This window comes from Helianthus annuus, chromosome 2 (assembly GCF_002127325.2).
Source record: "Helianthus annuus cultivar XRQ/B chromosome 2, HanXRQr2.0-SUNRISE, whole genome shotgun sequence".
Lineage (NCBI taxonomy): Eukaryota > Viridiplantae > Streptophyta > Magnoliopsida > Asterales > Asteraceae > Helianthus > Helianthus annuus.
In genome coordinates this window covers 156,023,252-156,036,601 of record NC_035434.2, presented here as the reverse complement: position 1 = coordinate 156,036,601, position 13,350 = coordinate 156,023,252, and the positions used below count along the sequence as shown (strand labels likewise).

General features: G+C 36.4%; 1 protein-coding gene across 1 annotated transcript; it reads left to right on the top strand.

Moving 5' to 3' along the window:
• Positions 1-464: 464 nt before the first annotated feature.
• On the top strand, positions 465-10,604 carry LOC110904420 (ribosome biogenesis protein BMS1 homolog). The gene is made up of 16 exons (XM_022150270.2): positions 465-684; positions 1,553-1,699; positions 1,794-1,884; positions 1,976-2,094; positions 2,180-2,370; positions 3,322-3,767; positions 4,291-4,649; positions 5,269-5,377; positions 5,479-5,672; positions 6,300-6,649; positions 7,334-7,427; positions 7,513-7,731; positions 8,258-8,707; positions 9,195-9,464; positions 9,897-10,088; positions 10,183-10,604. Exons 1-16 carry the CDS (start codon positions 568-570, stop codon positions 10,336-10,338), a joined length of 3,504 nt encoding a protein of 1,167 aa, XP_022005962.1. The 5' UTR covers positions 465-567; the 3' UTR covers positions 10,339-10,604.
• Positions 10,605-13,350: the final 2,746 nt, after the last annotated feature.

Genomic DNA, 13,350 nt, shown 5'->3' with positions numbered 1-13,350 from the left:
CACTGATAAACACAAATTGATGTTCATGAACACAAATGGAAACAAACGAACACAAACAAGGGTTCATGAACATAATATATAATACACTAAAACTTATTAAATATTTTATTTGTCGGAATTTTGAAGTATTTAAATAAAATATAAAAACAAAAAACACTAATGGACTATCAATCACAAATGAACATGCACCTAAACGTTCACGAACATAAATAAACGAAGGCGATCTATGTTCATGTTCGTTTATTTAACTAAACAAACAAAATTTCTTGTTCGTGTTTGTTTGTTTAATAAACGAACAAACACAATCGAACTCTCCGTCGAACATTTCACGAACTATTCGCCGAACGTTTGGTTTGTTAACTTAAACATCAACCACAAGCCCAAGGGCTATTCATACCATTTTCTCTTTGTACAAGGACACAAATTGAAAACTCATATTTGTCTTCTTTTAATTAGGGCCCTTCTGTAAGTTCCGATAGTGAAGGGATTGTATCAGCTTTCACCGTCGCAAACCTTAAACCCTAAACCTCTCACGCCGCCGTCAACCACCGTGTTCTCACCGGCAGCATGGAGCGATCTCAGAAATCTCACAGGTCTCGTCAATCCGGCCCCTCCGCCAAGAAGAAATCCGCTACTGATAAGAAGAAACGCGATATCACCGAAGAGAAGAAGCAAAACCCTAAGGTTTTATAATATCTCATCTGTTTATTCGTTGTTTTATTATCTGTTATTGATTCTGTTGAAATTTGGCCCTAGTGTTAGCAGTTTTTTTTTTTTTTTTTTTTTTTTTTTTTTTTTTTTTTTTTTTGTAAATAAGTTATGTGTTGTATAGCTGTTGGTGAATTTGTACCAAATTTTAAAGTTGAAAGTAGCTCGTAAAGACTTTTTGAGTTCGATTTTGAAGCTGAAAGTCAAAGTAGCAAATATGATTGTAGTTTTAGTCCATTATTAATACTATCAGTTTACTGGCTATTTCATTACATGTAGAAATTGTTATGGCTTGTTATTGATTCTGTTGAAATTCAGTACTAGTGTTAGCAGATTTTGTAAATATGTTATCTGTTGTATTGCTGTTGGTGAATTTGTACCAATTTGGAAGTTGAAAGTAGCTCGTATTATGCTCTTCTGTTTATTGGATGTTTCATTATCTGTAGAAGTTGTTATCGTCTGTTATTGATTCAGTTGAGATTTGGCATTAATGTTAGAAGATTTTATAAAAAAAGTTATGTGTTGTATTGCTGTTGGTGAATTTGTATCTATTTTGAAGTTGAAAGTAGATCGTATTACATTCTTCTGTTTATTGGTTGCTTCATTATCTGTAGAAGTTTCCGTTGAGATTTGGCATTAATGTTAGAAGGTTTTATAAAAAAGTTATGTGTTGTATTGCTGTTGGTGACTTTGTATCTATTTTGAAGTTGGAAGTAGCTCATGTTACACTCTAAAAGTTCGATTTCAAAGTTGAAAGTAGTATATGTGATCGTAGTTGTAGACTGTAGTCAAATCTTAATGCTACGAGTTTAAAAGTAGTGACAATATTTGATACGATATGCAGGCATTTGCTTTCAATTCGACAGTGAAAGCTAAGCGTCTACAGTCGCGCGCTACCGAGAAAGAACAACGCCGGTTACACCTCCCGGCCATTGATCGTACCACAGGGGAACCTGCTCCTTATGTTATAGTTGTGCATGGCCCTCCTCAGGTTCGTAGCAAACTAAATTTATAATCAACTGAATGTAATTGAATATATTGAATTTCGAGCGTAACTAACCGTAATTATAAAATATGCATGTTAGGTTGGGAAGTCTCTACTTATAAAGTCTCTTATTAAGCACTACACGAAGCATAACATATCAGAAGTAAAAGGTCCAATTACTATCGTATCTGGTATGTGTATTAGATTAGAAACTATATATAATATGTTTTCTTCACAACAAAGTTTGAGATACAAGTGCACAACTTCTTTGTTTCACAATAGGCAAGCAAAGGCGACTACAGTTTATCGAGTGCCCAAACGATATCAATGGGATGATTGATGCCGCTAAATATGCTGATCTTGCACTGCTGCTTATTGATGGAAGCTATGGTTTTGAAATGGTGAGTTTTGTGTTTTAGAATATTACTAATTTTTATAGTTCTTTGAAACGTGTAGCTTTAATTTGATGTCAAATTCATTTTGCAGGAGACGTTTGAGTTCCTTAACATAATGCAAGTTCATGGATTTCCCAAGGTTATGGGCGTGCTTACACATCTTGATAAATTTAAGGATGTTAAGAAACTTAAAAAGACAAAGCAGAGGCTTAAGCATCGGTTCTGGACTGAGATTTATGATGGAGCCAAATTGTTTTATTTATCTGGTCTAATTCATGGAAAGTAAGTGTCTTAATGCTTGTTTATATGTTTTTTATTTTAATTAAACTTTAGATGGCGATTTAGATTCTTTTACATTTTAACTGGTCGATTTAGCCATTTAGGTCATGCTTATCCTAACTGGTAATTCAAAACAATTTAGCTAAATCAGAACGTGTCAAAGGGGGTCGAAGTGGTCGATAGTTGCTTTATTATAGTTTATTTTTAACGAATAGAACTTGAATCCTTCTATATCATTTTACCAAAAATTATTGAAGTTGTATAATTCTTGCAATCATATTTTAGCACACCAGTTATTCACAAGATATCTATAAGATTTGGACTAATAGTATTTTGGGTAAACCCGACCTGTCTCAACCCGTACAAGTCAACCCCTTTTTTGTTGACCCATTATCAACCTGTCTCGTTAGGGGTCTGCACGGGGCGGTTCGGTTTTGGGCCTCAATCATAACCATAACCAAATGTTCTGTTAATGGGTTCTCTTAAGTCTTAACCGATCAGTTTAGACTTTAAACGTTCAGATTCTTTAGCAATGTGGGATTGAGAAACAAGTATGTGGTGTATGTATATGATATATATGTGTGTGTTCTGTATAATTGTATGCATATTGCATAACTGTTGACCATCAAGTATGTATGCGTGTGTTATAACAACTAAAAATTCGAACTTGTTGAACTTAATCGTATTGTTCTTATGACAAACGGGTCAGTGATATAAGAGTCTCTTTAGTTTGCTTAACCATACCCAAAACCGACCCACTATTTTCCGGTGAATCACCTATTGCTTAACCAAACCGTCGGTTAATTGCTCGGTTCGATTAATTCGTATCAGTTAAGTCGGTTAATTTGGTTATGGTTTGGTTAACTCAGTTATTTTGCTCACCCCTACGGTTGATCCACCCACTTGCTATGAGTTGATAGACACTTATGTAACATTATTTTCATACGTAAACAGGTACGTCAAACGGGAGATTCATAATCTTGCAAGGTTCATTTCTGTTATGAAGTTTCATCCTCTTTCTTGGAGAACATCTCATCCATACATATTAGTAGATCGTTTTGAAGACATCACGCCGCAAGATAAAATCTCCACAAATAAAAAGTGTGATAGAAACGTGACATTATACGGTTATTTGCGTGGCTGCAACATGAAGAAAGGAACTAAAGTGCATATCGCTGGTGTTGGAGATCATAATGTAGCGGGCCTAACGGGCCTAGCTGACCCGTGCCCGTTACCTTCAGCAGCAAAAAAGAAGGGTTTACGTGACAAAGAGAAGCTGTTTTATGCACCTATGTCGGGAATAGGGGATTTATTATACGATAAATATGCTGTTTACGTAGACATTAATGATCATTTAGTGCAATATTCTAAAGTTGATGATGATGATACTTCACGAAAAGGTTCTTACCTTCACCTTTTTACCTTAATATTTTATTAAATAGAGTAAAATGTCATTTTCATCCCTGAGGTTTGGCCAGTTTTGCGATATTTGTCCAAAGGTTTGTTTTTCTGCATCTGGATAAAAAAGATTCGAAATCTTGCGATTTTCATCCAGCTCGTTAACTCCATTCATTTTTCTCTGTTAAGTAAGGGATATTTCCGTCTTTTTTTGTTAACTTAAAGGGCAATTTGGTCTTTTTCAATGGTATGCAGTCTTTTTACATAAAGTGAAAAAGACTGAATTGCCCTTTAAGTTAACAAAAAAGACGAAAATACCCCTGAATTAACTGAGAAAAATGGATGGAGTTAACGGGCTAGATGAAAATGACAGGATTTCAAACCTTTTGAATCCAGATGCGGGAAAACAAACCTTTGGACGAAAGTCGCAAAACTGGCCAAACCTCAGGGACGAAAATGACATTTTACTCTTTATTAAACAAATAAGGTGTTTTGTATTGTGTACTGATGTTGTATTGTTTGCAGGAACCGAGAAGGATGTAGGCGTGGATCTTGTGAAATCGCTTCATAACACAAAGTATACCGTTGATGAGAAGTTAAACAAAAGTTCTATAAACTTATTCAGTCAAAAAAGTTATAATTCAAAAGAAATTACGAACGGTGATGATGAAGATCATGATAAGTTAATAGAACCTGTGGAGGAATTCGATACTGTTGATTCCGATGACGAAAGTGATGACTCAGCAGAGCCTAGAAGCCTTAAATCAAATAATCGTAACAAGACACTTGTGGAAAACAAGATTGAAGAAGAACGGGAGGTTCATGAGGGAAGGATTAGGAGAAAAGCAGTTTTCGGGAATGAAAGCGAGCTCGATGATCAAGAGGTGTTGCTTGTGGTCTATGTTTTAATAAAGTAGTGATATTTCCTCGCGCTACGCGAAAACTTTAACAAACACAAATTATCAGACAAAAATCAGATTCGATGAAAATTAATTGGGCTTAAATGTATATTATTTATAGTGTAAGGTTAAACTTAAAGATAATAACAACGATAATAATAAGAATAATAATAAAATTTAATTAAAAGAAACGGTTGATGATATAGTGTCTTGTTAAATAATTAGAAAATAATAAAAAAGTTTAAATTTAAAAAATAAAGAGACAATAAAATATAATATAATCACTGCCCCTTTCAAAATGTTATATAGTATAATATAATATAATAATATAATATATTAATATAATGATCTAGGGATGAGCTCGGTACTGGTACCGGGTACCGAAAATCGCCAAATATGGATACCGGTACTGAAAATGTACGGTACGGTACCGGTATTTGTATGTAAAATTCGGTAAAATACCGGTATCATACCGAACCGAAAATACCGGTACCGAAAACGCCAAAAAGTGGTACCAAATACCAAACACTCATAATGTATCAGTTCTGTATGTTTTGGATTTTCCAGATTTTTTTTTTCTCATGAAAATTGTACGTATTTGCAGGCCAGTGATGACGACAATGATGAGGAAACAGAGAATGATAACTCAAATTATGAATCATTGTCATCTGATGAAGAGGAAGAAGAAGACGAAGAAGAAGAAGATATAGAAGGTACACTTCAAATCTTTATTTATTTAAAGGTGTTCGTAACTTCGTATTACTGCAAAATAAAGCACAAGTTCTTATAAAATTCGGGTGATTTTTAACTGTAGAGAATATGGGAAATGCTTCAAAATGGAAAGAATCGTTGGTTGAAAGGACGATATCAAGGAAAACCACTAATCTTATGCAACTTGTGTACGGGAAGTCCGAAACAAAACCAGATGATTCTTCTCATGAAGACATCGATGCTGATGCAAGCGATGAGGACGACGAGTTTTTCAAGCCCAAAAGTGAAGGAAATAAGGTTTAGCCTACTCGTATACTGTTTATTTATCAGATTTGGTTCTGATTAGGTGTGCTAAACAAGTCGTGTTTGCGGGTTGGCGTGTTTAACCCGATTCAAAAATTTTAGAGGAACCCAAAAATCGTGTCATACATATGAACCCGTACACGACCTGAATATTTGCGGGTTTACCCGAACATGACCTGTTCAAGCTGATATTTTTTCGCAAATTAATATATTGAAAATTAAAATATTACTACTAAAAACACAAATGTATATAATACTATATTACTCTTACATTTTATTTGTAAAATCTTATGTGAATTTCTTTTTATAAGTTATAATTATGGCATAAAATATACACCCAGTTTAACTTGTGACATAAAACATATTTTTAAAAGATAAAATAATAATTGGGTTAAACGGGTCAACCCGCCAACCCGACCGGGTTGACATGAACTCAACTAAACGGCTTCGCGGGCTCAACCTGAAACTGACCCGGACCCATTTAGACCAAACCCAAACCTGCAAATTTTATGTTAGGTTTGTGTCGTATTTTCGGGTCGTGTCAGAAATTCACACCCCTATTTCTAATATTTTCTTTGACTTGATATGTTTTGACCTTCAATTTTATCGTCCACGTTACAGAAATCTAGTAAGGGGTTGGAGGGAGATGAAGTAAATACCGACGATAGTTCAAAGTTTACCAACTATGCTAGCATAAAGGACTGGAAAGACGGAGAAATAATCGAAAGTATTCGTGACCGTTTCGTCACTGGTGATTGGTCAAAGGCTGCTCAACGAGGAAAAGCTGCTGATAACGACAATGATGATGGCGATGATGATGACGATGGTCCTGTTTTCGGTGAGTTTGAAGACTTGGAAACCGGTGAGAAACATGAAGGAGAGAAAACAGCGGATGCTAACAAGGAGACTGACGCTGTTGCCGAAGAACGGAGGCTTAAAAAGCTTGCACTTCGTGCAAAATTCGACGCTCAATATCCTTAAAACGATTCCATATTTCCATCATTGCATTTATGGTAGCAAACAGGTTTTAGTCATTTTTAGTTCTGCTTATTTTAGTAATTAGGGTTCATTATAATCAGTTTCATACTAGCTGCAATATAACTGATTTTCAAAAGGCTTAATTAAAGTTTACTTATTTACGGTAGAGATGAGCTTGGTTACCGTACCGGTACTGAAAGTACCAATCCCGAAAATTGGGTACCGGTACAAAAAATGATTGGTACGGGACCGGTGCGCTACAGTATTTGAAGGTAAACATCGGTAAAATACCGGTACTGTACCGAACCGGTGCCGAGCCGAAAGTGCTGATCCCGAAAACGTCTAAAAGTGGGCACCGAATTACAGGTGTCTTTTTTAGTCACTTGATACCGGTTCAGCTTCGGCTTTAAACTTGTACCTACTTATTTACAGGTGTCTTTTTAGTCACTTTATTTGCATATTTTCAATAATCTGAATTTGCCATACGCTGATTATCTGATTATTACCACTTCAAACAGTAGTCACATGCTGACTATTTTCAACTACGTGTTTGTCACAACCAGTTGTTCGGTATCAACTAAGCACTTATAGAACACACAACGGTGCTGTGTTTTATACATGAAACAAATTGCTTTATTATAGAATATGATGCTTTTGTATCCTTAATTGCTTTATACATTCGACGGGTCTGAATCACCTGACGAGGATGATGACAAGAACCACAAAGGCAAGGATAAAGGTCAAGCTAACGAAGGCGGTTTTCTCGAGAAGGTAAAGTATTAATTATTAAATAATTACATTTACACATAATTTTCTATTATAATATTATTCATACTCATAGTTTTGGGTATTGCAGTTGAAGGAGGAAGCTGAACTTCAGAGGCAGAGAAATCTAGCGGAACTCAACGATCTAGACGAAGCCACACGGTTAGAGATTGAGGGTTACCGCACAGGAACATACCTCAGATTGGAGATCCATAATGTTCCTTATGAAATGGTTGATCATTTTGATCCCTTTCATCCGATTCTTGTCGGTGGAATCGGCCTCACGGAGGAAAACGTTGGATACATGCAGGTTAGTAGGAGTTTTATCATATGTTGAGTAAAATGCCATTTTCGTCCCTCATGTTTGGTCAGTTTGCGAATTTCATCCGAAGGTTTGTTTTACCGCATCTGGATCCAAAAGGTTTGAAATCTTGCCGTTTTCATCCGGCTCGTTAACTCCATCCATTTTCCTGTTAAGTCAGGGGTATTTCCGTTTTTGTGTTAACTTAAAGCACAATTCGGTCTTTTTTATGGGTATTCGGTCTTTTTACATAAAGTGAAAAAGACCGAATTGCTTTTTTAGTTAACAAAAAAGACGGAAATACCCCTGACATGACGAAGAAAAATGGATAGAGCCAGATGAAAATGGCAAGATTTCAAACCTTTTGGATCCAGATGTGGAAAAACAAATCTTTGGACAAAAGTCGTAAAACTGGCCAAACCTTAGGGACGGAAATGTCATTTTACATATATTTGTTTCTAGTGAATAATCTTTTTGATGTAATTTGTTAATTCTCGTTTCACTTTTTTACATTACAAAATTCATTTTTTTTCAGACGAGGTTTAAGCGACATCGATGGCATAAAAAGGTTCTAAAGAATAAAGATCCTATAATTGTTTCTATTGGTTGGAGACGATACCAAACTCTACCGGTTTACGCAATTGAAGATGTGAATGGTCGTCACCGCATGCTTAAATATACTCCCGAACACATGCATTGTCTTGCCATGTTTTGGGGCCCGCTTGCACCCCCAAACACTGGCGTTGTGGCTGTTCAAAATTTGTCCAACAATCAGGCGTCATTTAGGATCACAGCAACTGCAGTTGTACTGGAGTTCAATCACGCTGCAAAAATCGTTAAGAAAATAAAGCTAGTTGGCGAACCTTGCAAGATCTACAAAAAAACCGCGCTTATTAAAAAAATGTTCACTTCCGATCTTGAAGTAGCCCGGTTTGAGGGTGCATCTATCCGTACGGTTAGCGGAATCCGTGGGCAGGTCAAGAAGGTAAGTTTTTATTTCACATAGAGTAAAATGCCATTTTCGTCCCTGAGGTTTGGTGAGTTTTGCAACTTTCGTCCAAAGGTTTGTTATTCTGCATATGGATCCAAAAGATTCAAAATCTTGCCATTTTCATCCGGCTCGTTAACTCCATCCGATTTTCTCCTTTAAGTGATAGGATTTTTTTCGTCTTTTTTGTTAACTTAAAGGGCAATTCGGTCTTTTTCACCTGATGTACAAGCATTTAGCATAATGTACAAGTATTCAAAATAGCCTTACTAACTAAAAAAGACGAAAATACCCCTAACTTAACTGAGAAAAATAGACGGAGTTAACAAGCTGAATGAAAATGGCAAGATTTCAAATCTTTTGAACCCAGATGTGGAAAAACAAACCTTTAGACAAAAGTCGCAAAACTGGCCAAACCTTGGGGACGACACGATTGATCATCTTCGTATATGATTTTACTCAATGAGTGTTGTATTTTGTACAGGCTGGAAAGATCGAGCTTGGTAATAAGCCGAAAAAGATGGGAGGACAACCCGAAGAAGGAATCGCTCGGTGCACTTTCGAGGACAAAATTTTAATGAGCGATATTGTTTTCCTGCGTGCGTGGGCTCAAGTTGATGTACCGAGTTTCTACAATCCGTTGACTACTGCGTTACAACCACGCGGTGACACGTGGCGTGGTGTCAGAACAGTAGCGGAGTTGAGGCGTAGTTATAATATTCCTATTCCCGACAACAAAGATTCCCACTACAAGGTAATCAATGATAGAGTAAAGTACACAGATGGTTCTTTGGTTTACCAAATTTTTGGATTTGGTCCCTAACTTTCGAAAAGTATACAAATGGTCCCTATAGTTTGCAGTTTTTAACGTATTTAGTCCCTAGCTGTTTCCAAAAGTACATGGATAGTCCCTATGGCTTGCAGTTTGTAACGCATTTAGTCCCCAACGTTGGGGACTAAATATGTTACAAACTGCAAGCCACAGGACCATTCGCGCACTTTTAAAAAGCTAGGGACCAAATCTAAAATTTTGGTAAAACTACAGGGACCATCCGTGTACTTTACTCTCAGTGATATCTAATATAATATACATTTGTCTGTTGGTCACACAGTATGTATGCATAGATAGACGTTACATAAGCTCGTAAAGTTAAAAACTCGTTTTGTGTTATTATTATTCTGGCAGCCGATTGAAAGGCCATTAAAGAAGTTCAACCCGATTGTTGTTCCGAAATCATTGCAAAGTGCGCTTCCGTTCCGGTCAAAGCCCAAGGAAACAAAGTCGTCAAACAGGGACAAAAGAGCGGTCGTACCTGAGCCACATGAACGCGATGTTCATAAACTTGTTCAACACTTACAACTGATTAGGCACAACAAGGTATGGTTTTTGCTCATCATGGTCAAAAGGTCAATGCTATACTCTAAGCGCTAAATAAGTAAAACTTACTTATGTTTGTGTATATGATCCGCAGTTGAAGCAGCAGAAACTAAAGAAACAGGAGCAGAAGAAGAAGCATGATGCAGAGAAAGCGAAGGAAGAGTTGGTTACGAAAAAACGTCAGAGAGAAGAAAGACGAGACAGATATCGTACACAAGACAAGCTACAGAAGAAGATGCGCAGAGAGTGAGTTGCGTGTTATTTTTTGTCGCGTCTTTCGAGGGTTTACAACATTCGGATAAAATCAAATGCGGTTTAATTTTTATGGTTTATGCCAAGTTTTGATTTTGTTGAGTTAGATATGAAAGTTCAGTTGATGATATTTTCTTGTATTACCTGGTTTTGTGGAGTCAAATTATTAAACACGGCCCATAATTTGTTGCAATTGGAAACAAAAACATAAATATTTTTCGTTGTAGAATGGATGGAGTATGAATGAATTTCTTTATTTCCCAAGTATAGAAATTTAATATTTCTTACAAATTCAACTAAAAGAATTGAAATCTTCCACTCTTTTACCGTGCCACAAATGTCATCACTAGTGTTACCACAACAAAAGAAATTTAATTTTTCTTACAAATTAAACCAAAGGAATTGGAATCTTTTACTCTGTCACCATGTCACAAATTCACAATTGTCTCCACCAGTGTTACCACAACAGCACAACACTATCACGCACCACAAACGTTGTTGCCAACGCCACCCCACCACTATCACGCACCACAAACGTTGTTGCCAATACCACCCCATCACTGCAGCCAACACCACGTTTCAACTTCTGTTAATAATTAACACAATAGATGTGATTAATTTGCAAGCCAAATACATCAAGTGTTAAAAAAATTATAAAATAATTTCTTTTTATTCAAGTGTTAACAAATTATTATTTAAACTTTTTAAAAATACACACATTTATATAATATTAAAACAAAAGGTCGGTGGCTACAACTGTCACGGCCCCTGACCCGGTTTGACCCGTTTCCGGAGCTGTGGGACAGAAACCACGTGATATTTGTTTAATTGAGTTTTGCAGCGGAAAATTTTAAACATCAGGATCGTTGAAAAGCTAAAATTTTCCCGATTATTTTTATTTCACAATTCGGGATAAAACCCCGATAATTTACAATACATAAGTTTAGTGATAACTTCTTATTTTAAAACATCTTTATTCATTTTATACTGAGCCACTATTTTAAGCTTGAAATGCTTCCCAGCACTTTTCCTGATTTACAGCAGATCACCTGAAACATTTTTGAAAAAGATTTTGTCAGCGGGGAAATACTGAGTGAATCATTCATTTTACTAAAAACGACACATTTGTTATAATTTACAGTATTAAGAGTTTTTACATATGTTTATTATCAACCAACATTTCAAGAATAGGTATTTGTCACAGACCAGCTCTGTGACTGTGGTCATATCACCATTGGCTGGCCCAATGAGTGACGTATGTCACAATTAGGCTCGCCCACCTAATGTGAAGGAAACAATAATAACAATACTGTGCACAATACCCCACATACCGGCTGTAATTTGGTGATTACATAAACTTAATCACTGTAATTATAACTCTGAAAAATGATTTGGAGTATTGTAAAATAGTTGATAAAAAGAGAATGACTCACATTGCAGATTTAATGTTGATAGAATTTAGATTTAATCCCTGTTAACCTAATTTCATAATAAAGCACACAAAATAGGATTAGTGATCAATACAACGATTATGATAATTCTCCAAGATCAATTGTGACAATGAATGTCCAAGTGCAATACTTCGGCTCATTTATCAAAATGACAAACGATAAAGTATAGTACTTCAACTCGTATATCGAATTATCGACAACGACAAAGTACAATGCTTCGGCTCATTATCGAATTATCGACAACGATAAAGCATAGCCCAATGTGGCGGCACTTAGATATTCTTTGGGTATATTGATCCCGGAAACTGAATCGTAATAGCGATCGACTAATTACCCTGTTTTGCGGCAGCACCTCGATAATAGTGTGTGTGTGTTGGACTGTTTTGCTTATAACTCGGCCTATGTAACTCCGATTTTCGTCGTTCAAATGCCAAAATTCAAGTCCCAACCCCTGCTATTTATACTGAAATTTTGACACCGTCGCGTAGCGCGAGGGGTACCCCCTTAGCCGTCGCGCTACGCGAGTGACCACCCTATTTTCATAGAGTAGCCCTTCGTGCATGTAGGCTTGCTGTGTCGATGGTTTTATAAATTTCGAATTTTATAATGAGTTATGAAGATAATCGTTATTAGGGTTTTGCCCCCCCCCCCTGAGTTTTAGGGCCCCTGATCCTGATTCTGATTGCTCTGGAAATTCTAGGGTTAGAGCAGAATTACTTGGGTGTCTCAATTTGGGTTTTCTTAATAGCTAATTACTATCCTATTTATTTAAATTTTAATGAGAATTGTTACATCCTCCCTACCTTAGGAAAAATCTCGTCCTCGAGATTCACTGGAATAGATGAGGATACTTGCGCTTCATTTCTGATTCCAGCTCCCAAGTGTATTCTGGTCCTCTTTTTGAATTCCATTTGACTTTGACTAATACCAGTCGTTTGTGTTTGAGAAACTTGATTTTCCTGTCTTCTATTTGTAAAGGTTTTTCTATGAATTTCAGCTTCTCATTTACTTCTATGTCTTGAAGAGGTACTACCAGAGATTCATCTGATAAACATTTCTTGAGATTGGATACATGAAATACATCATGTACTCCAGCTAGTTCTTCTGGTAGCTGTAAGCGATAGGCAACTGGCCCGATTCGTTGAATTACGGGAAATGGTCCAACATATCGGGGACTCAGTTTCCCTTTCTTACCGAATCTTACAACACCTTTCCAAGGAGATACTTTTAGAAGTACCTTGTCTCCTATTTGGAATTCAAGCGGTTTGCGACGATTATCTGCATAACTTTTCTGGCGATCTCTTGCTGTTTTTAGTCTTTCCTTGATCTGAGTTATCTTGTCAGTAGTTTCTTGTACAATTTCTGGACCTGATAATTGACTTTCTCCGATTTCTGCCCAACATACTGGAGTTCTGCACTTACGTCCGTACAGTGCTTCGAATGGTGCAGCTTCGATACTTGAATGATAACTATTGTTATAGGAGAATTCAATTAATGGTAAATGGTTATCCCAATTACCTCCAAAGTCAATTACACATGCTCTGAGCATGTCTTCCAGA

What these genes read in the sequence shown, in the direction of transcription:
- LOC110904420 (XM_022150270.2), top strand. Translation starts at nt 568, where the DNA reads ATGGAGCGATCTCAGAAATCTCACAGGTCTCGTCAATCCGGCCCCTCC. An exon ending in GCGAGCTCGATGATCAAGAG is followed by an intron (nt 4,650 to 5,268) that starts GTGTTGCTTGTG and finishes ACGTATTTGCAG; the next exon opens with GCCAGTGATGACGACAATGA. An exon ending in TCCGTGGGCAGGTCAAGAAG is followed by an intron (nt 8,708 to 9,194) that starts GTAAGTTTTTAT and finishes TATTTTGTACAG; the next exon opens with GCTGGAAAGATCGAGCTTGG.